At 38.1% G+C, this 25505-nt stretch overlaps 1 protein-coding gene across 1 annotated transcript in view; it reads right to left on the reverse strand.

Moving 5' to 3' along the window:
- The window catches only part of AK5 (adenylate kinase 5), an 83545-nt gene extending 59683 nt beyond the window's left edge, over positions 1-23862 (reverse strand). The window contains exons 1-6 of the mRNA XM_041482997.1: positions 23643-23862; positions 21810-21996; positions 20665-20832; positions 15097-15266; positions 14864-14977; positions 3845-4036 (exon numbers count right to left, since the gene is read on the reverse strand). Coding sequence (XP_041338931.1) covers positions 3845-4036; positions 14864-14977; positions 15097-15266; positions 20665-20832; positions 21810-21996; positions 23643-23702 — 891 coding nt within the window. The 5' untranslated portion in view covers positions 23703-23862. The remainder of the gene's footprint in view (positions 1-3844; positions 4037-14863; positions 14978-15096; positions 15267-20664; positions 20833-21809; positions 21997-23642) is intronic.
- Between the last annotated feature and the right edge of the window lie 1643 nt (positions 23863-25505).

Here is a 25505-nt window from a genome sequence, read left to right on the forward strand (position 1 = left end):
CTTATGGCTGCTGTATTTTTAAAACTACTGAGAGGCTTCTGGAAATATTTTGTTGGCATTGGGCCAATTAATAGGAAATCTCAGCTCAGTATCTTCCAGAAAACAAAGCAGGTTCAAATCCCCATCTCTGACCTATGGGGAGAAAGGCCATGCTCAGATACCAATGAGGCTACATTTGAGGGAAAGCATTCCTGCCAAGTCTGTATCACTTTGCAGCCGAGGACGCAAGATCCAGGCATCAGATGGCACGTAAATGAGATTCTGAGCCTGCAGCAGGGAGGTGAGAGCACGCGGGGGAGGTGGTGGCTAACAGTCCCTATTCCTAGCATCACTTCAGGGAAGGAGGAGTGGGATTTTTAAAATTTTCTTTTTAACAATTGTTTAGTGCAAAAGCTGAACGGCAAATATTGGCACCAAGAAAACAAAGGCATCTACTTGTCCTGTGCTCTGCCAAACCAGATGCACATTCCTCCAGTGAGGAGAAGATTCTCTGAGCTGGATTCTGGTTTGGGAGACACACCTGGCAGAGGCTGCCATTAGGACCTGGAAGGACCTATGAAGCCTTTCATAAGAGTTTGCTATCAGTGAGATTTGAATGGACCTTGGGATCATCTTAAAAGATTGCAGGACCCATATTTCTCTAGGGACGGGCTTAAAATTAAATGAAGAATGAATAAGTGCAAGTCTTTTGGAATCACCATTCAGAAGCAAACAAATAAAAAACCCAAACCAACATCTCAAGTTGGGCAGCTGTACGATAACAGAGAAACTTTGGAAATGAACTATATCTTCAGCAGCATTTTGATAAGTCACAGCCTTTAGATAAAGTTCATGTCAATGTGCAAGTTCTATAGCAAAACTCCTTTTTTAACAAAAACAAGAGAAAAAATTTATATAACACAGTTCCATGGGGAATTTTTCTGTGACAGTTGACAGCCATTAGGCTTGTTTGATGCTTATGAGGGCAGACAGCTACTTCCCTCACCGGCAACTGTTTAACTTCTAAATTTGTGCTCAAAATCCATTTCCAGCTTCAGCTACTTTTTCTGGGTTCTCTTTACTTCTCTGACTAATCTGAATGTCATTCTGAATGTTTTCATAAGTATGGTACATTCCCTAAAAGGACAAGTGGAACAATGAAGATATCAGAGAAATCCGCATTTCATGGATGCCACAGGATGCTGTCTTGTTCTGGCTGTTTAAAAAAGGACCAGAGTCTTCTTTTAATGTTTAGTATTTTTGTCTCACTACAGCCAGTCTTTTATTTTTTCCCCTTAACTGCACACAGACTTATTAATGTATCAAGGTTGACATTGAAGCTGTAAGATTATGTAGATTCACTGTCAATAAGGCAGATTGGTCCAAATCCTGCCTCCAGTAAGAGAAACTACTACAATGAGCTCCGTAAACATTTTTTCTGTCTAGACCAAGGAAAAAAATGTTCTACTAAGAACAGCTAAGCTCTTTGAAAGCAGCTTTAATAACTGTTGACCAAAAGATTTTTGTAACCCAGTGATGTCCTCTCCAAGAACTACACCATTATCTATAGTGGATTACACTCCACATGAACTGGAGATTTGGAAATCTGTGTCCAGAACTGAATTTCTCTGCTAAACATTAGAGTACTTGAGGTCACCTATGTACCTACATGTTCTCCCTCTTATAACTTAACCAAACTAATGTCTCCCCACCACCACCAGGTAATTTGTGTGCAGTTATTGTCTAGGTAAACAACACATAATGTTTTAACATTTGTTAAAAGTTCCTGAAACAGTAAATGGCAGCATATGCATCTATTTACATACTCCCTGTCCAATATTGTGTTGTTATAGTCTTGGTAACTTCTGAATTTAAATTTGAGTTAAGTCAGGTCCTGATTTGTTAGACTACTGCCAGATTGTTAAAATGAATTTTAAACACAGGCTGTGTGTTCATGAAAATATCGCATATTTACTTCTGTTAATTATAATGAACTTTACATATAATTATTCCAAAGAGGGAGTTTTTCAAAAAGGACAGAGTTGTATTTCCCTATTTCTTAGAAGTACCGTAGGTGGAGGCCTCACTTCTTTCCTTAAAAACAGAAACCAGGATCAGATTGTGAGAGCAGGTACACCAGGCTGAGACTGAGAACATAAGGCATACAGAGCACCAAACAAGCACAACCTGGGTACTGTAGCAAATTATCACAGATCATGTGAAAAAAAAAAAGATGAAGGGCAAGACGTACACCTAAGGAAGCTAACCAGTAAGAGCTGAAATTAAGAATGTGGCTCTTAATTCTATTAACCAAAGTATGTTAAAAGCAGTATGAAATAACTGCTTTTAACAGTTATTTTTATTGGAGCATGAAAATGAATCGTCTTTGGGAATTTATATTTTTATTTCTTGCTCATAAAGTGTCTAACACTTTATATAGATTATAATTTTATATAGATATAATGTCTTCTTATTAATAATATTTAGTTATATTTCAGTGAATTTTTCCTTTTTTCCCCATCTATTATTGATGAAGAACAACATATTTATTACGTAGATGTATAAAATATTAGTTGTGATTCTAAAATTATAACACTCTGTAAGACAAATGGTCCTGCTTTTCTCCCCTGAGTAGAACCATGATGCTGGCTAGAAGTATCTGAGATTTACAGCTTTAAATAGCAGTGACAAAGTGCAGGTAGGGATTTAAGAAAAATGTAAATATTTTTATTTCCTTCTAGTCAATGTTGACCTTGTGTGACCTTGCCTCAAGGATTCACTCCTCTGGGAATTATGCTACTGTAATTCTATTTTATGTTCTAGTTCTTACACTACTCTTATCTGCACAGTATTTCAGTGTCTTTCAGGTTCAGCATTATTAGCAGCAGGATGAATGCTATTTTCTCTCTTTCTTCCTCCTTTGCTAGGGAAGTAGCATGAATAAGTGCAATATTTGCTCTATATGCTGTTTCCTTTGTGCTGTAGTAATTTAATCTTCATATGCTATATTTTCATTTCCATACCCATCATAAACATCTGCTTTCTTCAAAAAGAAAAGAGGATATCTAAGGTGAACATTGCAATTTAAATTATCTTCAGGACTCTCAAGAAACAGAGTTAAAAAGTGGATGAAACTTCCATAAGAACAAAATCTGTTTTACAGGTCCCATCACAGAAATGCAATTCTATCCAGATGCCCCACATGCTTTATGCACAAAGGCATATATTTCCTGAAGAGCTAGAAACACATTCCATAGGAGCACTTGTAAAGGCTATAGGAACATCTCAAAATACACACTTCCTCAACAGTAAAGAAAAACTTGCAAGAATCTTAGTCCTCTCATCCTTGAAAACAGAGTTAATCAAAGTCCTTAACCTGGAACACATACGCTCTGGAGAAGCTAACGTAATAATCTCCTGGGATTTTCATCTTGAAATTCAGAAAGATGCTGAATTACATAATTAAGGCTATTAATATTAATTGATGACTTTGCAATTAAGGATGCTTTTACCTATCATGAGTCTGACCAGCACAAAGAATTAGTCACACTTGCTGTGAGGAGCACATACCAATGTGAACTACTTAGGGTATCAAAGGCAAAGAAACAAGCCATCTGTGCTCTCATACCACATGTGGTACCAAGGTCTGTGTGTTATTACAACCAGACACAGTCTGTAACTTAGAACATGCCAATAATTCAACTGTTGTCAACTGCTCAATGAATTAGTTGTCTTCATTAATCACTTAAGTAGGCATGCTATTAACTTAAAACTGAATTAGACTCATCTAACCTGTCTTAAAGTACAAGAAGCCAAGTACAGCCACAACAATTAAGGTTTCACAGATATACACTAAAGAACTTACTGTGATAATCAGCCCTTTTTCCTGGAAATATTTAACCAGTGGGATTGCATTTTGCTTGAAATTCATTAGTCTTCTTTGAGTGGCTTTCAGGTTATCGTCAGGTCTTCCTTGCTGTTCCGCACGCTTCAGTAACCTTTCTTTCAGCCTTTGACTGGAACATGCCAGAAACACCACCAAATCTGGGGTACAGATCTGGAAAGAGTAATTCAATAAGTCTGATTAATTTGGTTATTCAACACTACAAGACTCAACAATTCCATTATTATGTGAGGCTCAGATATGTTACATTTGCATAAGTTGGAACTTGATGTAGTCATTCATTTTCTGTTGTTTTTTTAATGGGAAGTTTGTAGGCTTAAGGAGGGGCTTGTTTGTTGTTGATCTTATGTTCAAGTTAGTCAACTTGTTTCACCTGACACGTAAGGAAAAATTTAATGAAAAAATTCTACTTCACAGCAAAAATCTTCTCTAGGCTACGTTCATTATTTGCATTAGCAGAAAGCCCCCCTACCTAAATTTTTTTTTTGAAAGAGCAAAATATAGATGTCTCATACTCTGCAGGAAAATGGATGCATGGTTTCCATCTGGAAGCTCTTTAAGTAAGGCGGTATTTAAAATCCAGCAGCCACTATGAAGCTAACTGATGCTTAGGACCAGGTGAAAACAGACCTGTTCCAAGAGCCACAGTTTCTTATAACACTTTCTCTATTTCTCTAAATCTCTCTAGTGTCAGTGCACTTTTCAAGAGGTTGGGTGGGACAGCCAGAAGGGTTTTAATTTCCCCTATCCTTTTCAGTCTGTGTGGTGAGCACTGGTATGTGTCACACCCATCCCTGTGGGTGTGGTTCATGAAGTAAAGCCTTGTAGCAATGAGATAAAGAAAAATTTTTGAACTCTAGCTCTTTCCCAGTTAAATCTTCTTTATAAGATGCTATCAAACATTTAAAGAAGAAATATCTCTGGTACTTGATGTGGGGAAAGCAGTGATAGATCCACTTTCTTAGGAATAAGGCTAAATGTTCACAGGCAATCTTAGGAGGTCACTGCTACTTAGTACCTATGGTGAAAAAACCAGAAACCTCCACTGATCCACAGAAATCTCCACACATCTGTTAAATACTTCCAAGGATGGTGACTCAGTCATTTCCCTGTTCCAGTGCTTGACAATCCTTTCTATAAAGCAATTTTTCCTAATATTCAATCTAAGCCTCCCCTGGTGCAACCTGAGACTGTTTCCTCTCACCTGAAAGTCACTCAGACACCTGAACTTGCAGGATTTTTACAATGTGGCTATAAATGTATATAAACTTTATTCGTAACATCTGATTTTGTTCTTTCCTCCATCTGGTTGCTGCGAAGAAATCTACCTCTCCGTAAAGTTTTCATTACCTTAGTGCTGTCTTTTAAAACATATCCAAATTCTCTGTAAGAAGCATTTAAGATGAAGACAAACAGTTCAAGTTTTATCTGATTACAGATTAGAAAGGATTTATTTTTTCTCACATACAAGCACAAAGTCATTTCTGCTGTTTTTACTTACCAGATCAAAAAAGTTCATACTTTAATTTTAACTAAAAAACCAGTGGCTTCCTACTCTAGAAATTACATAATCTAGTTACAATGCAAACAATGGTGGATGCTCAAGACTGTTAAACATACATTTTTCTCATTATGTTTTCTATCTACAGAATAATTTTGTTTTTCTTTGGCTTGATGCAATGTAAATTTGAAAGTCAAATTTGAGTAATACACCAGCATCACTAAAGCATCTGCATGTATTCTAACTACTATGGTGTAAATAATAACTGATTTATATATTTATGTTAATTATATAGTTGGCATAATATATTGTTATTGAGGTCCAGAACAAAACAATTAATATTCTGAATGCTCTCTCTGGCGAGGTCTCTCTACCCAAGGATGTTAAATTGCATCAAGACAACCATATTTCTAGCCTGAATAGTCCAAACTTCCTATGTGGACAATCTGGAAAATTAGTAACTAAATTAAAAAAAAAAAAAAAATCCCATTTAAGCTGGATTTCTGTCATTTGAGAGAATACAACATGAAGTGTGGTCCAGCCTTTTTTACTGTCAGCTGAGTACAAAAAGGTTTGTAGGAAGTCAAAAGAAACCAACACAACTTCTCCAGCCTGAGGTAGTGGTCATTAGCCTTTACAAACGAGGCCGCTGACAGAGCAGCATGTGGATATGAGGAAGCAGAAAGTGGTGAAGAAGCAGAGCCATATTCAAACAGTAAAGGACACTCTGAAAAGCAGCACTAGCAAGAAAGATGGTGGCCTCTTTATCATTACAGAAAATTAAATAGGATTTAAAAGAAAATCTAATTATTTTTTACACACATTGTAGATGATTGGAGACATGAGCACACAAACTACAAAGATAATAGTTCTAGTAATTATTTATGAGTATCTATTAGATTTTGAAACAATTAACCTTATTACCTGTTTTTTTAAAAAAACTTCCATTGGGAAAGAAGCTCTCTCCTACTTCTAGCACAGGTACCTTAACGTCAACAAAACCAGAGCAACTTTCCCTTCCCTTTTCAGACTATCGTAAATAGAGTTATTCTGTCTGTTCATAGAATTAATTAATTATGAAAGTTAATTTTACTATCACATAATAGCTTTAAGGCACATAATTATTCACATGAAACACTATGAAAGTAAGTTTCTGTGTTAGCCTTTCATGCAATATGGACATTATTAAAAGTAGCTTGGTTAAATTAAGGTTGCTTCACTAGTAATAGAAAAATAATGAGGTATTTAGGAATTCAAAAAGCATACAGTACTAAAAAACCCCAAATTATGACACAGATAGGTTCTGAAAGAAAACACTACTACAGATTTCAAAGCCTGTTAGTCATGGAACACTGTCTGATGAAAGGGAATGGCTGATGTACCTTGCAGCAGGCTGAGCACAGAGACATCTCATGTCCCTGTGTAGATATCCAGCTGATTGAAGCTTCCTAACATACATTACACAGAGATTCAGAAATTACAACTGGCAGTCAGGAATCTAGTATAGTGGAGGGCAAAAGGAGTTTATACAAGTGAGTAGTTTTATTTAGTACTTCTATTTCTGTGGGTCCTAGTAATAGTGGCAGGAAGACGGTAAGAAATCTTCAGGTGTTCCAAGCCATAGCTGGCCTCAGTTTCAATGCTCAGCACTTCAGGACAGCACCTACTCAGGCTGTGAAGTCATACCAGACCTCCTCTAGTGTGGGGCTGGAGCTTTTGTGCACCACAAGACTTCACATACAGCATCAAATCTTACAGACAGTACCTAAGATAAAGAGACCACTCATGAAATTATCAGCCCTGAAGGAAGAGGGTCTCCTGTCTCACACATACATGAGAGTGCAGCTTACCACAATCAGTCTCAGTTCTCTAAAGGAACTTCCCACAGGAAGGGAAGGATCCGAGTGCCATCGTGGTTCCATCAGGTGTGCAAGTTCTCATCTGCTTTTACTTCCCACAAACTGCACTGGCTGCAGAAGTCACTTACTGTTTAAGAAAATGGGAAAACACACCCTGGACACATTTCTTTCTTTTTTTTTTTTTTTTTTCTAATTGTAATATGAGTATAATAACAGGGTAAGACTTGGACAATTCATTAATTAGGTTTAGTTTTCTCCTTTTGCTTTTGAAAACTGAAAATTCTCTACAGAATTTGAGTACTGTTGTTGTTTTCGATTTTTTTACAACAGCAATAATACAAAAGACACTATCACAGGTACTAAGATTACCTTTTTTCTGACACTGTGGGTTTTTTAATCTGAAATACACTTCACTCACAGAAATAAAATGTCAATGAAAACAATGCTTTAAAATTCTCAGTTCAAGAAACCTAGTTTCAAATGAAGTATTGTCAGAAAGATTTTTTGAAGTGTAAAAAAAAGTAATTCAAGCATATTCGAGGTAGGAAGTCAAAACAGAATCTGATTACAAGATGTCTCTATGAATTCAACTTTTACCTGCAGAATACACATCTTTATCATCAGGAAGTAGTTGAAAACCATGTAAGAAACAGAAGGTGCACCAAAGGGTAACATTTGTCCTGCATGCATAGGCATACAGACCTAATAGCACTTATTATTTCTCCTACATGCATTTACAACCTTTAGGATACACCCTTGAAATGCTATTGATATTTCACTCCTGTTTTCATGAGCCACTTTGCTTCCACTTGCCTCAACTGTATCTACCTGAAGACATGCTTATAAATACTTCTAGCTGCAATGTAACAGAGTAGAGTGAACGTATGGACATCTGGGATTACTTCTCTAGAAACATATCCATTCTCTGACATAAATATGAGTATAAATTGCTTTTTTTCTAACAAAATAGAAGGGTTTTTATGACTCACTTGAAAATAAACCCATTTTTCAAACTCACAACTGTTTTTGAGTGTTATGGCTAGGGAATAAGCTTTGCTCTGAGACTCAGCTTGTAGAAAAGTTGTACAGAACCAACACAGACAGTTGGATTACTTCATGCTGATTTCCCCCAGTACACACATCCTGTGCTCAAGGTAGAGGGTTTTATTCATGTCCAGCAATGCAAGTGAGGTAGGACTGTGGGGCTCAGGGAAGGGAATTTCACTACTTACTAACTGGAGCTCAGCTGAAGGGAGAATCTTTGCCTATGGGAATAGACAGGCTTCTGGATATTCATTTTAAATGAGATGAAGAGCATATGGCATCAACTCAGAATAAAACTGGTGGGTACATCCTCTCATTTTTTAGAGTCATATTTACTAGTAAGTAAATCCTACTCTCTTTGGGTCTGAATCTCCTTCCTAAACTGGAACCAGGAGTAAATTGAGAGTAATTCTATGCAAGTTGATGGTGTTATTGACATTAAGCAGTATAAGTGGAAAGATGCTCTCTTTTCTCTGGGGATATTTTCTACATCTCCTCTTGTTAGTGAGAATAGTGTGGTTGTTTGCTAGAAATTAGATGATTACACTCTCTCTCATTATTCCTTGTCAGGCAAAAGATGAAAATGCTCTGTTTCTTAATTCCTGGTATGTTCTACTGGATACTCCTGAGAAAACTGACAGCTCATGAACAATTGCCATTAATTTAACAGTGCATTTTATTCTTGTTGGTAAAGGTTACTAGCAAGCTGGTTTTTGCCCTTTGTATGTGTGCTCTCCCTTGTAATTACTTATTTGCTTTTTATAGTTCCATCTTTGCTGGTTTATTAGACTGTTTGCATAGTTTTTTCTTGGTTTAGAAATGCAAAATCATGAATTGTGTTGTCAAATAATGAATCCTGCTGATAGAATCTGCTTCTGGTATCTTCTTTTGAACCATATTCATACTGCCCAGAAAATAAATATCCAGCAAATTGCCTAGAGTATGTAATTAGGCAGACTGGTGTCTTTGGGAACAAGTGATTCAGCTTTTCACCTGTATCGGGCAGCTAACTAATAAAAACCCCTATGTGTTAACACAAATGCTACTGATATGAAGAAATTACTCTGAAGCAGACCTCTGCTTCAGAACTGCTCAGCAGGCACCTCCATCCACTCTGAATTCAGAGCATCAGGTCCTGTCCTGAGGACCAGCAATGGATGAGCTCTCCTTTGTCTACTCTGACTAGCAGAGAAGTGCCCTTGCCCAGAAAATCTGGAAACCTGAGGCCTAGGGTTGCTTACCAAGCAGAAAATTGAACCACTGCTTATCTTTCTCTGGAGAGTGCTCCAGCTTCCAGGGGAGAAGAGGAGAATGGTAAGACCATTCCACAGGCCAGGCTTGGCTTAAAGAGAACAATGTAAAATTCACAGGGAAAAGACAGTGAACAAAGGAACCACAGCAAAGCAGTATGCTCATGTGATAATCCTCCCACTCCTCACACAGATCTCTGGGAACATATTCAGCAGGGAAGTGTACCTGGATCACTGAAGTAGAGATCAGGGAGAAGGGAGAGAGAAGTTTAGGGGAATAGAAATAAAGAAGACACATTTGCCATGATACAGAAAAAATATCTTTACCAGAACAACAACCTATTGCAAAAAACAGGTCCTTTCCCCTTAAGAAGGTTCACAACAAGGCTGCATCCACCTCCCTGGCTGCTCCGGAGGCCACACTCTTGGCCAGGAACTGCAGGTTTTCTGTGAGAAGCTCTTTGCAGAGCTGGAGCTTGGCAGTCAGACCCTCAGGCAGCTGCCACAAACACCTGTGTCCAACCTGGAGGGCACTGCAGGCATCACTTCTGCCTGGAGGTCTAAGGAGCAGCCTTGCAGGAATAGGACTGCTCTCCTCAGCCTCTGAAAGCACCCAGGCATTTCTCACTTCCTATATTGTGCCACATACACACTTAGTTCTACTTTATCACAATTATTCTCATAATAATTTTCTTAAGGAATATACCTGAGAGTTAAAATTTAACTCAAATTACAGCCAAGATGAGTAGTTATTCATTGGAGGTATATGCATTTATGAATATTCCTAAGAGCTTTTTAAACAAAGAATCAGATAAAACTGATTGCCTCTGTTTATTATTTAAATTAAGATTTTACTCAAACATAGTCTTGTCACCCAGGCCATATAAGACAAAAACATTTTTTTTAATAATCTCTACAAAAATAAATGTCCTCTTTTATCATCAATTAAATTACATTCATTAATGAACATCCATTGATTCTAATACCTATTCGACATTTATTTTACTATAAAAAATTACAGTGAGTATATTTTAAGCAAACTACATCTGTACTTACTCTATTGATACTAACAAAGAAGTATTTCTTCTTTCATTTCCATCACATGAATGACTGGAAGTGATGGAAAAAAATAAACCAAAGCAGTAATTGAAATTAACTGTAAGATACAGTTAATTGTTTCTCTCGGGAAGGATAAAAACCATATGAGAGATTACACTGAAAGTCAAACTGCAATTTCTTCACAAGGCATTGGAGTTCAATACACCAGTCAGAAGCATTTTATTGCAGCATTGTGGGACAGGAAGATATTTAACATGCTTCAGCATGCTGGGACTGCAGGTGACTTGCTGAATTTCAAGATGACAGGTTAATGGTAAATAAACCATTTTCTCCCTGATATTTTCAAATGTGTCCTTGAAACCTAAACACCTTTCTGCTATTTGCACTCAGCAGAGATCATGGATACCTATGAAATTTGTGGTTTAGGACAGCTTTATGCTTAGGCTCAAACTGAAAGTCCAAATACATCAGTATTAAGTCTGCACTGCTATGCAGAAGTTCAAACTGAGAAAAATATAGAAATTATCATATATTTAAAAGGAATATATAAAATGAAAGTCCTGCTTGATTTTAAGACATTAAAATTCATGTTTTCATTTTCTCCCTACAACTGTGACTGCTTGGAACTTCATAGCTTTGTTAAAAGTACCACTGTCAAAAGTATTGGCAGTATTGACTCTGCTCTCTGGAAATAAGAAATGAGAGGGTCAGGACTTGGCAACAATCCCAGACTTCCAATAAGAGGAATTTACTTATTTAACTCAGTTTTCAAAGAGAAAAATACAGGACTTACTTCAACTTGGTTAAAAAGTTCAAAGAAAACCGAGATAAACTCAAAGAATACCACAGTGCTCATGGCTGAGTTCTTCCAGGCTGCAGGAAGGCTGCAATGAGTAGCTGAGCATTAAGAAATGAAGCTGGTGTAAGTGACCAGAATGGCCAATGTCCTGCTGGCTGGTGAGCACTGCTGAAACTCTGAAAACACCACTGATGCCATCTTAAAAACTTCTTTGCTGCTCAAAAAAACAGGGATGACAGGAACAGTGTTATTATCAAAACTCAATAGAAAAGAAGGGGAGCAAAGCTTAAATTCAAATATAAAATTCTTGTGATGTGTAAAGTGCTTTCTAATGCACTTATTCCAGATTGACATTACTGCATGGAAGCGCTGTTTGTTACTTCTGGTTTCTAGATCTGAGCAGAAAGAGAAATACTGTCTGTGCTGCAAATGATACATTGCTTTATTTTAGGCACTTTAGTCACTGAGATGCAACGTGTTTTAATACAATTCTGCCTAGCAACATGTTGAGAACTTACTGTCCACATGAGAGTCTGGCAACATAATAAGGAAGAAATCATCATCTTTTAGCTATACCTATGTATGGGAATGTTAGCGTAAGTTGGTTTGCTTTGACTAGTTTACTAAAAATAACTTTTTTTCCCAGAGAAAAGTTCAGCTTCTGGATTAGTCAAAGGGATAAAAATGTGCTGGTAGTACCAAGAGCAATTGCATGCAAAGTTTAACAAGCAGTTGTTGTCATGATATATTTCTATAACAGAATGTTATGCAGGACAGGTCCTGTAGCTAAAGCTCAGACATACGTGTATCCATTTGATTTTTCCACAAGATGAAGAGATTATGGAAGTCCAATATCAAGTTTTAGTAACAGCTCTGTGAGCCATAAGACTGAAGGAAATAATTTAGCATAAATTATTTGTTACATTAACAATGACTGCAAACACAGCACTGTTAGATTTTACATGTGCTTTCAAGAGAAACCAGGCACCTCAGTTGTCCTTTTCCTTTTGTGCTACTCCCCATAATTAATTTTTCGTATTACTACCTATATTCTTGGAGTTTGTGGTTGTGTAAACAATGGTAAAGAATTCTTATGTGTCACATACATTTTTCTGCTGTTTTCAGGTACATAAGCATGCAATGGTCTCAAAGGCACAATCTGTAGGAATAAGTATTTGCTCATGACAAAGCTAGTGATAACAGTAGGAATTAATTATTTTTCAAAACTTCTTATCTGATAACAGTAGGAACAGTAGTGATAACAGTGATAACAGTGATAACAGTAGGAATTAATTATTTTTCAAAACTTCTTATCAACAGATCTCAGTGTTCTACAGGGAATGTCTTTGTAAGAATATGGCACGTGAACAATTTGTATTTTGTGGGACTTCACCATTTTCTTCAAAGGATGTTCCATTGCTTAGTAGATCTCATTAAAATTGTCTTACTAGTTAATCAAAACTTTCTATGCTGAAATTTCAACTAATTATTTCTCACTTTGTCACTTTTGGCTAATGAGAACAAGTCTCCTTCACAGTGCTAGAAAGAAAGCTGTAACATTTCTCAGCTGTGGGAAGCCCCCTACTATCTCTAATTGCAGACCTAGACAAATTATCACAACCGTTATTACTGAATTCTCCACAACTCAATTGCATTTCCTATTGAGGAATCTCTGAGTGCCTGGAAAATGTTTGCATGCTTCATGTAAATTACCTGACATGCCATGGGTGATTGTGAGCCTGTGAAGGATGATCAGTAATGTGGCTGCTGATAGTCCCTTTTCCTTAACACAAAACCTTCCTACCAAGGTGAGTAGCATCAGGGCCTACTAAACAGAGAATTTTAAAGAAACAAGAAATATATTTTATTTCTTTAAAATATAAATCTGAGATAAAGCGCTGAATATATCTCACTGGAGATGTTATGATATAAGACTGAATGTTGAAATATGCATAGCATTTGTACATTTATTTCCATGGCCTCAGACATGTTCATATTACAGGCCAACTGCAAAGAAATATGGAAATGGAGAAGTCTGAACAGACAGCCTGTGCTCCTATAAAAGGCCTGGAAATCCTTCTTTCCTGTATTTTTTAGAACAGGTAAGACTGAAAGTTGTCCCTATATGAAGCGCTCCTGGACTTTTAAAAAGACTTAGTGGTGTATCTTTCAGGTAGAATCAGGCCTTAAGGAGTCTGATTTACAAATCCCAATTGACTGAGAATGAAGGAACTCTCTGTGCCTATAATCAAGTGTTATTTAACTGGTTTTCCTTTCCTTAATCTAAGGCTACGATAACTGAATTCCTGTCACTTCCTCCCGTTTCATATCCCCCATTCTTTCATCAAAAACAACATCAGCATAAATTATGCCACCAAGAAATGCTCTTAACACTATCACACTGGACAAAAAAAATGACAGAAGGAAGTGATCATTAAGTCTGCATTTCTGCTGTTTAACTTCTAAAATAGTCAATCTTCCCTTTTGTTAATTATAGGGAGATAGAGCTGGCAGTTGCTGCTATTTCCTGTAATAACTATTTTGTCTGTTTCCTTTAATTTCCTCAATTCAGTTTTCTAATTTTTGCCCAGAATAATACCTTATAAAGCACACTAATGAAATGCCTCATTAGCTGCTTTGTTTTGTTACTTCTGCCTTAGTAATGCCACTAAGAATTCTAAGTACAGAAACAGCAGTAGACCAGCAATTGTGAAAGACTTTGAAACATTCTGCATGTAGGCACTCTAAGAATTTAGCTCTGAAACTGCAACCTCTTCTTATGACCATAACTGTTATGCTAGCGGCACTTGATCAGAAAATTACATCAGCTGTTTGTTTTTCCACTGAATTAAAATATTTTTAGATTAGTTTAAAATACACACATGAAAACAACATGTCAATAGTACTCAGGAATACAGTTTTAGCTGGCTAAACCTTGGAATTGTAGTTTAGAATAACCACAATGACCTTATTTTCTTAAAAATAAAAAGCTTTCTAGTCCACAAAAACTTGCAAAGCATGGCTAGTTTTAACCTTTTTTTAATTCATCTTTTCAATGCCCTGTAACAAACTTGACAGTAAAAGCACTGTGAAGAGATGCATTGCTTCAAGTATCTTTCTCTTAATGGAGATTATGTTGAACAAATAGATAAGGAAATATAATATTTTCCACTTTCTAAATCATTAAGACACAGAAAATATTCACTGTTTTTCTTCATCCTGAGAGTACTTTCATTATGAGACAAAAGGCTTGGATTCTTGGTTATATTATCACATTGTCTTTTTACAAAACAGTCTGTCTTCAGCCAACAGGACATAATATAACATAAATCTTTTATCAACCTGTAATTATGTACTTGCAAAGATTTCAAGAGCAATGCTTTTTCTTGGAATCTGACTTACTATTTCAACAAGCTAAACTGTTGTAGAGATGTGTAAGTTATTTTAAGAATAAAAACAATCTCTTACTTGGTCCTCAAAGGAGATTGCCTGGGCAACATCTCTGGGAAATCCATCAATCACTATCCCCTCTTCATCAGGGATCTGCATTAATCTCTGCTTTATCTCAGTTATGGTTGTTTCCTTTCACAGAGAAAATAAGTTAGTTATTTAATATCATAAAGAGAGTTTTCTTGATGGTGCACATCACTACAGGATGTATAAACCCTTGAAAGTAAATATGAACATAGGAAACACTGTACCTGAGGGGCCAGTTCTCCAGTAGTAATTATTTTGGCAATTAGGCTCCATTTTCTATTGCTGCTTGTGCTGTGGATTTTCTTCCTTAACAATTCACCAACTGATATGTAGTTAAATCCATAACGTTCTGCTATTTTCAGACTCTGTGTTCCTTTACCACTTCCTGGGCCACCTAGTGTGAATCATAAGCAAAACATTAAATCAACCTTTTATCAGAAGTACCCAATCACAGGTGAAATCTTTGCTATTGGCACCAATCTTCCAAGCATTATTAGAGTAAATCTCACAGTGGCATGACCTGTTACCGACCATGTGTCTCATCTAATGGATCACAAACATAACAGTTTGTAAAATGAAATTTAAAAAAATAATACAAATCCACTTGTGAAATAAAAAGAGTCCTCTTTAAGGCTGACCCCATTCTAAAGCCATTCCTGGAATGGAGTTTTTCTTGATCCACAGTAGAGGAGCAGAAAACAGAACTATTCCCTTCTTAAACTCTATGAATCCAGAGGTAGAGCCAGATAGTCTGAAGTGTGTTCATGTCAGAAAGAATAGTACTTGGTTAAATAAGCCAATTGAATTAATGAACTAGTGAAATGGAACTAATAAAATCTGCTCCTAAATATGCTTGCAAGAGCTTCTGAGGTTTCCTTATTTTAAAATACCAAAAAAAAAATTATCTGAGATGTTTCCATAGTGATTTGGTATAAGGACTTTTATTGAACCATGCAATATCAGCTTTTGGTATTGATGCTTGAAGCATCTGACAGAGAAGAAATTAGGTTCAGCTTGCTAGACAACTTGAAGAAGAGACCCCGAGACCCCTCAATATATACAGCCCAGGCTGAAAGGGTATCAAAATCACTGAAAACACCTACGTTACATAGCAGGGAAAGCTGCAGGGAAGGTGAGCTGGACAGCAGCAGCAAGAATGCATGTAAAACTATCAGAACATGTTATGATGTGATGAGCAGAGAATCTGGAATCCAATATTTAAAACTAAGAAATTGTTTTCATAAAAATAAATGTTTATGTGTAGAAAAATGTATTGTGCTGAAGAGTATATAACAAAGCAAACTCAAACTAAATGTTTTGATAATAATTACCAATCCTCAGTAGCTGTAGTTTGGGTGATTCTTTGTGAGAACACTGAATTTTATTTCAACAGAAAAAGAATCAAGATTTATTAAAAATATACTTTTTGTATGAATTTAAAAATATAGCAATGCAATGAAAGTAAATCTGAATACACTGAGTTTCTTGTTAGTAAACATGTAACTGTTTTTATATTATCTGTATTATTCCCATAAATAGCTTTTAAACATTTTTATAATCAATACAGTTCTAGTTGCAGGGTAATCTTTACAGTATTTGCACACATATGCTTAGGGCACTCTCTGTAACCAGGCTCCAATCTGCACCCAAATATCAGTGTCACACAGCATTCAGTGTCACCAGCAGTCACTTGGAACTCTCTGTGATCCAATGCTGTGATGCTGATGCTGCACCTGTCCTTTGGAACAAAGACCAGGAGCCATTTCAAGAGAGTGCACAGAGAATTGTACCTATTGTTATCATGTTCCCATACCCTGCCCACAGTTTAGTTATGCCCCTGGGGGAAAAAAACCAAAGGGTTTTATCATTATCCAATTAGTTTAAATGATGTTTCTACAAGCATTTATCTGTAACATCCAACTAGACAACACAGCTACAGATGTTCATAAAACACACATGTAAAAAAAAGAAAGAAAAAGTGTATCTTATAAGATCACAATTGAAAAATCTTATCTCTCATTCAGTTCACTTGGTGTTTCTGTTGTAAAAAGACCTAAGTTTCTCTCTTCTTTCAGCAGACTACAGCTACCTTCCATTTCAGTAATTCCAGGTGTTCTAGATGGGCTTAGTTTTTCAGCTTGGACTCTCTCTTTCATAGACAGTTTAGCTATCTATCCTCTTTGTTAGGATAAAGAAGGTTCCACTTCTCTAGGTACACAAGCATCTGATACAGTAGGAATCATCTTCTCCACTGAAGTGGCTATAAAGCACTTCTGCTCCAGTTCCCCCTGCTCCCTTTCATGCTCAGCCTTCCCCATGAAAAATGCATTTCACCAAACCTTACAAGTTTGAAACAGACTATGTTGCACCCAGCAACAATAAAAATGCAGACCATAAGTAATGCACAGAAAATTAAAAAATTGGAAACAAGGAACATAGTGCTTGTGTTCCAGCACAGATACAAAAGGTGGCAGAAAACCGGAACCGATACCTGATAAAACATCAGTCTGTAATAGTATCGAATAGGTGAAAAAAACGTGTTTGAAACAAGTAGATAGACTACACACTTGTGTTAGGGAGAGCCTTGCTTTGCCAGTAAAGAGAAACCAAAAAACAAAACAAACAAAAAAAAGTGTAGCTCAGCACTTCTGTTTTTTTCAATCTGAATTGCAATCAGAAAATAGCTAATGAAGTGTTTGGTTTAATATTCCTAAACTTTCATCACATTTTGTTTTTATCAGTCCAAACACATCCCAAACACATTATCCAAATCAATCCAAACACATAATGTCAAGATGGTATTATCTGTTTACAATTTGAGGGAAAATATTCAGGTAACAAAATAAGAGAAAAGTGATAGGACAAAATTACTTCCCACAGCAGATCATAATTTATCGTACTATGTATCCATTCCTGACTCTGATAAACCACAAACTGTTCACAAGAAAGAAAAATCAAATCCCTTTTGTTTTTTGTTCTTTTTACTTATTCTGAGATATGTTTCTCAAGGAAAGTATGATTATTTTATATATTTCTAGAAGATGTCTAGACTAGGGAATGCTTGTTGCATCTATAATTATGTTTCCTAATGGGTTTCAAGTAAAGATTTGTACACCCAAAAAGTGTTATTAAAGCAGTTGTTTTAATTTAATTTTGTTCGTTATTTCAATTTTGCATATATTGTTGTAAATTCAGAATTAATTCAACTAATAATAAAATTTCTGAAAATACTTCTTACTTTAAAATCTGACTGTGGACTAGATTTAACAAATCAATAGGCAGCTGCCTGCCGACAGCACTTTATTTGATCTAGCCCTTACACTTTGATCTCAAAAGGAAGGTGTATTCTTTTAATACTAAGTAATATATTGAAGAAAGTGCAGCTTAAAAACATACTTAACTAAGGTGCTAATGACACCAGATAATTAATATTTTAAGATCTCTAAATTCAAGCTGTATTAACAGTACAAATTTGTTTCTTAAAAATATATTAGGAAGAACATTTTTAAACACAATCTCATTTACTAGTGTTATAATACCTTAGAAACTTAATTTTTCCATTGATTCAGATGAGTGCCCTCCTGGCTGGTTCCATCTGATTTTTCTAAAATCCACTCACTATGTAGCTTTATAGCTTTATCTTTCACCAGTTTTCTTCTGCAAACCCAGGAAAAGAACAAAGCCCCCACCTTTATAAGTGAGTTCTCTTCAGCCCTGGAGCTACCTGGTTCATTATAAGGATGATAGATTTCATAAAGCAAAGAAGTTGTAAAAACCTTTATGGAAGCATTAAAAAGATTTTGGACTAATGCATTAATAAAGAAAAGTTCACTGAATATGCGAAGCGGAAGACAGGACTTTAACTTCATTTCTATCCCTAACAGTTACTGGGACCAGCACCACCTGAGCAAGGCAGGATGATAATTTATCTCTAATTAGACAGTAATACATTACTTCAGTGATTTTTTTTGCTGGCATTATACGCAAACTAAAAATATGCAACACATTTTTTGTGTGCAATATCTCTTGAAATGAACAGTATACTTTTTTTTTTCTCTTTTATTCAGTTACTTTTTCCAACATGTGTTTTTATGTGCTTTCTCAATAGAAAGTTGAATTTGGGAGAAATTCTCTTGATACTGTACAAAAATGGACAATAGCTGCTAAGCTACATAGAGTATTGTGTTTCTATCAGATCATACTCTAATAGATTCAGAGAAACTCAGTGGGAATATAAACCTGAAATAGCCTTTGTGGAATGTTTACAACGTTCCTATATAAATGGGAGAAAAGAAAAGCTCTGTAAAATCCACAGTCTGTTCAGTGCATGCTGGTGTTCAAGGATTTCACTTCAAATACACCCGCACTCAGTTCCAGAGGTGAAAGCCAATCTCTCTTTATCTCACTTAAATCAAACCTTCATTCATCACTCTCCTGCAGTTGAGCTACATAGATTTCAATGCATTAAGGGCCTTCTGTGGTCACTGAAAAGGAGCCAGTTATTCTCCTTTATGAAAAGGAAGGGTAGCTAATTAATTAAGATGAAAGGAAGGTATGTGTTATTTCTCCATCTAATTGCAATCTTCACATTTCAGCAATACATACAGAGATTTGCAGTTGAAATCTGTAATCCTGAAACAAAAGATTAAGAAAATTCAAATGCCTTGAGCAATTGCTTTGGCATACTACAGATACTTAAAAAATGCCTGGTCTTCTGTTTTCAATCTATTCCAATATCTCGTTTCTGAGAGCCGCTGAATGCCGAGCCTAGAGGACATGCTGTTCCTAGAGTTTCCACTCTGTAGTACAGAGAAGACATTTCTGTTCCCTTTTATTATACTGCATATATTCTCTGTTATGGAAGCAGTATCTGTCTTTAATATGAATAAAGCTTCATACACTAAAAATGTAGTTCTCCATCACCTGGTACCTGTGCTGTAACTCTTTAAGCCATCCAGAGAATCAGATAATTAGGCCTGGTGGTAACATTTCTAAAGACAACTACCTAGCTGATAAGGAAACTGATGCAAAGAACTTAAATTCAAGAACAGAAAAAAATACTGATTTACATTGCAGCTATTTTTTAATAACCTATGCTTGTCTGAGGCTGGAAAGTATGAGCTGCTTAGAAAGAACACTAAGCAACTCACAAGAGAGAACTTTGGGAGAGAGCACAATTAACTAATGTGAACTGAGTGCTCACTCTCTGTGAAGTTGGAACAGGATTAATTCACCAAATAGACCTGAGGATTAATTGCAATGAACAGTGTATTCTCACTCCAACTGGACATACCAATCATTTGACAAGGGTCTAAGTATAGAGGACAACAGTGCTCTATCACCTTTTTGAGTTGGCTTACACAATATTTTTAAATACCCCATTTTTGTGATCAATTTTGAGTATATCTGAGTGTTTTAGTTCAATCCTAAGCTTGCTTTGGAAGAGCACTTTGATTCACATGGTCCTGCTGCCTTGAAATGCATGAACCAGGTTTACATAAGATGAAATCAAACTGGCAGATGTGCTCATAAGAAAATCATGAGCTCTCCAGCTGCTAAGAAGCATCCAGTTTATAGAACATGAGTGCAGGTGCTTGCTGCGACCCCTAAAATTCTTACAGTTGGAATGCCATGTCCAGCACTAACAATTTCACTCTTAATTGGCCTACACCACTTGTTATGGCAGATGGAAAGAAATGTATTTAAATTCATATAAGCATTCAATGTATTTGGTACAAATCAAAAGGCAAAGTAGCAGTGATAAAAGCTTGTCAAAATGACTGCCCTCATACCTATGACAAGGATAATTTTTGGTCGAGGTCTTGCAGGGTCAAACACATCATACTCCTCAATTAGCTCAGCAGTTTCAGAAAGGTCGGTGTCACTTTCTATGGAAAACTGTTGGATCGGAGGCAGTCGGTCGTAGCGTCGGTAGGGGAAGTTAGAGTTATCAGGCATCACTGTAAAGTAGTAAGATAAACTGGGAATTGTGGAAATAGGCAGAAAACTCAAAATCTGTTCTGTACACAGATTAAATAAGTATCATACATAAAGTATAAATATCTCATAATTTTACATTGTGCTTGCTGTTGCTATAATAAATATTTTTGGCCTCTATTTAACGGATTTATTAAATCACATCCACAGAGAGTCAGTTTTCTCTGGTGTTTCTTTTCAAGCACATCAGGTTTTCTATGAACATGGTGCCTGTAGCACCCAGAGTTCAGCAGGGGCCTCTGAGAAGAAAAGCTTTATATTGTGCAGATAACCTCTACTATTAAGCAGGACTCTTTCAGTGATACATGTTGCACACAGAGATAGAGACAGTATTCTTGCTTATTATCTTCATGAAATGTTGGAAGGCAAGGAAAAATAACTATGGCAACTGAAGGACGAGCTAATTGCTCTTTGTTAACATTACAAATAAAATAATTACAGGTATTGGTATGACATCTGCTTAGATTTTATGAGACGCACTTTTTTCTAAGCGTTTATAATTTGTATTTTATTTAGTAAATTAGCATATAGCTCCAATGTAAACTAGAAAAAACACATGTAACTGCACTGAAGTTGGTGTGTATGTCATCCATAAGGACCAACTGAAAACACAAGGCAAGTTCGCTGTGTCATATCTGCCCCATCTTTGCATATGTTTTAGGTAGGATACAAGAAATCCCTCCACTGATACATTAAACATTTACTCAGCAAACGTCCATTGTTTGGCTGGAAAGTGATCACAATTTCCCCTCCTGCCTAGCATCCATTACAGCAGGAGAAAACAAGTGCCAAAAAGCAAGGAAACAGAATTCTTGACTCCTTTGTCTGCAGATAATCAGAATGAGGCATAATCTGCTATAAAGTATAAAATAATTCAGTAGTGGATGTAAAACCACACACAGTTGAAGAAATAGAATAATTTTAAATTTTAATACATTACCATTCCTGAAAAAAGACCTCCGGGATTGTCCTCCATTGAGTGGAGGGAGGGTCTTCTTTTCTGGGCTGACAAAAGTGTCCCATTTCACTTTTTCTGGCCCTCCAAGCTCTTTTACTTTCTGCAAACAGCTTTCCAAATATTCAATTGGGTCATCAGGTTTGTAACACATTAATCCATTCAACAGACTCTGAAATGTAAGATCAGAAATAGAGACTATAATGATAGATGCCAGGGAAAAACAAGCACCTTTACTTTGTCTTTTACTTTGTACACAGAAACGCCACAGCCAGTGATATTCATACCCTATTGCAATCCAATATGTAAAAGTGAGGCCCGCAAAAAATCAAATTATTTTGGTTTGCCGATGTCATAAAAATTACTGGGAAAGGAAGCTCATGGCTATGTCTTTATAGTGTCTGTTTGCACTAAAATAAAACCCAAAAATACCAAAAAATCCCTCTACATTTTTCTTAGAACTGTCACTGGCAAGTACACACAGAGCAATGTGCAAGCTAGAGAGCCCCAAAATTTACATATCCTTTGTAGTCTTTGACATCATTAAAATGTATCTTTTCCTTAAAGACCACTGCACCCACAAGTATCTCATCCATATTCTTGTCAACACACAAGCAATGAAAAGAAAATTTTTAAAAATCACGAGAAATACTCAAACATCACCTTGATCAGTATCAGGAAAAATACCCCACAATCCCAAAATTCACAGGTGCTTTCTGATTTAATTGATCACAGATTTCAAGCCATTAGAAACCCCCTTTCTACAGTATTAATTCTTCACTCATCGTACTCATGAGCATTGTGGGGGGTGTGAAAGAAAGACTGCCAGGCCCTCTTCTGACACATTTCCTTGACAAAGTGATACATAAGTCATCATCTCACCTCTCCATGAGACTGCTGCATCCAACCTTCCCTTAACAATATATGTCTTTCAGGATGATTTCTGTTCTTTTTGCTTTTCCTAATTTTTGTGTGAATAAACTTGAGGGTCATAGTTGGTATTAACAGTAAACATAAATAGCTCAAATTCAGGATTTGATCAGTTGTTATCTACAGTTTATACAGGAATTGGTATTTACACACATTAAAAATATAAAATATATCCTTATAAAACAGGATATAATTTCAATGTATCTGTGCCCTTACTATAGTACTTAACTGATCACAGCAACTAACAGTGTATTTTTGCAGAAGATATGTACCAATTTTTTAAAATCACTAGCTCAAGCTTTGAGCCTCAACAGAAAACCAGTTTTGTCTGCATCTGTTGTTAAACCATTCACATTCACCGTGTCCTGCAATTTTCAAATATATAGAAAAACGTCTAGCTTCAGCACAGACAAGGGAAAATATATATGTGTATATGTTATGTACAGATGACAGCTTGTCTGATCCGGGGTGGGAAAAATCCACATTGCACAGAGAAGTAATTATCAGCCATTAGCAGCAGGTAACTTGTGGGAAGCTAAACAACACCTCACTAAACATTTGCGGCTCTTTTGTTCCCCCCGACCGATGAAAGATGCCCCTCGCCCGCATTCCTCGGCGCTCCTTTGCCCTGCGGACACCCAAGTTCGCTCCCCGCCGGCGGCGGAGGGGCGCGGCCGCGGGGGCTCCGCGGGGGGCGGCGGGNCAGCGCCCACCCGGCCCGGCTGCCGGCCGGCGCTCCGCGGCGCCGCTCCCCGCGCAAGCTACGCTCCCCGCAGCCTCCGGCTGCTCCGTCCTTCCAGCCACCTTCAGCCCTGCCCGCCGCGGGGTCCCAGCGCGGAGCATCCCCCGACGGGGCGGAAAACGCCTCCCCCCTCTCGCCTCTCCTACCTCGAAAAGCTGCGGGATCTCCCTGCGGGCCAGATACTCCTTCGCCTCGCCGGCGCTCATTCCGCCAGCCGGGGCCGCCGGCGGGGCGGGTGGGCAGCCCGAGCCCCGCGCTCGGCTCGGCGCGGCGGTGCAATGCGGGAGCCTCGGCGAGGCTTCCGCGGGCGGGCGGGCGGGCGGAGGGAGGCAGGAGGGAGGCAGCCGCCCGCCTCCCCGTGCCCGCTGCTCGGAGGGAGCGAGAGAGAGCGCGTTTTCCTCCGGCGGGGAGCGAGAGCGTGCGCAGGCTGCCGGGGAAAGTTTCGGGGGGTGCCTGCGGTGAGGCGCCGAGCGGAGGCGGTGAGGGGCTGTGCCTGGCGCCGAGCCGCGGGCAGGCTGCCCCGGCAGAGAGCGGACCCGCTCCCCCGGCTGCGCAGGGAGCGGCGGCGGGAAGGGCTGGGCACCGGGCTAGCGCAGGGGTGCTGGAAACCTCCCGCTGTAACGCGGTCTCTGCCCTTGGCACGGTGTTCGGGCGCCTTGAGGAGCGAGACGTTTCATACACTTTGGGCTGGCAAAAAGCCACGAACTACGATCAATCATGAGCATCTGTCGGCGAGTCACAGGAAGAGATCTGAAACGATCTCTGGTCTAGCCTTCTGCTCAAGGCAAGGGCAGCTCTTGAGGTCAGACCGGGTTGCCCAGGGCTTTATTCAGTCTCATCTTGCAAAACCTTCCAAGGGTGGCAACTGCGGAGCCTTCCTGGGCAACCCATGCTTGTCTGGCTTCGACATGAAGAAGGGTTTTCTCCTATTCAGTTCCGACCTCCCGTGTCTCATTTTGTTCCTTGCCCATCATTGTGAAAAGCCCGGCTCCATTTTCATGATGGTCTCCTGTCCAGCCTTGGAGAGCTGCTATTATGTAGCTCTAAGCCTGCCACAAGGCTGAACAAGCCCAGCTCCCTCTGCTCATCTTCAAGAATAAGTGCTCTCCATCTCTTAACCGTCTTTGTGGCTGCCCACTCAACTCAGAATCACAGAATACATCGTGTCCAACTTGTAAGTGAATGGCCCATACAGGGATCAAATTCACACCAGTTTGTTAACAGCTCTCTTCGACTGGGGAGCCCAAAACCAGGCGCATTATTCTAGATGTACTCTGGGAAGTGTTAAGTAGGGGGTCGCTTCTGTGGTAACTCTGTGGCACACTGGAAGTCACAGTAGAGTATTTTGGTTGCTGAAGTGTCCTATATCAAGTCTGATTTTCCAAATAGTTTTTATCTTTATTATCTTTTCTAACAGAATATCCTTGTAGTTGTGCTGAGGCACGCCCTAACACAAATAGGTTACATAACTGCAAGCTTATAAACAACACCGAGGAACTGCTTTCTGTATGTATCTCCCTATTTTTCAGGCAGATTGGAAAATGGATAGGTCTTCTCAGAAGTCTTTTAAGAAGCTGCTCTCCGTTGTATATGATTTGTGGATCAATATCAGTTTGATAAGCTTCTCCCTCTCAGCTGCAGCCATGTTCCTTGTTTTGCTGTTTCTGTAATTGAACTGCCCTTGTTTTCTTCAGCTCAGCCTCCAGCTTTTTATGCTGATTTTTTTTTTTCTCCCAGAGAAGCTTCCAGTCCTTGTTCATTCCATGAACTGCTAAATTCTGCCCAGAAGGCTGTCCCATGATCTTCTAATGACAAATTGGACTGTTTGGTTTTCCAGGTCATCCAAATATTCCCAGCAGCTACCATGTAAAGGGCAGCAACTAAAGTCCCTTCACAGCAACTGACTGATGGATGGCCCATAGAACCATAGAATGGTTTGTGTTGGAAGGGGCCTTAAGATCATCTAGTTCTGACCCCCTGCCATGGACAGGGATGCCACTCAAAAGATC

The sequence above is a fragment of the Pyrgilauda ruficollis genome, unplaced genomic scaffold (genome assembly GCF_017590135.1).
Source record: "Pyrgilauda ruficollis isolate IOZ18807 unplaced genomic scaffold, ASM1759013v1 scaffold6, whole genome shotgun sequence".
Lineage (NCBI taxonomy): Eukaryota > Metazoa > Chordata > Aves > Passeriformes > Passeridae > Pyrgilauda > Pyrgilauda ruficollis.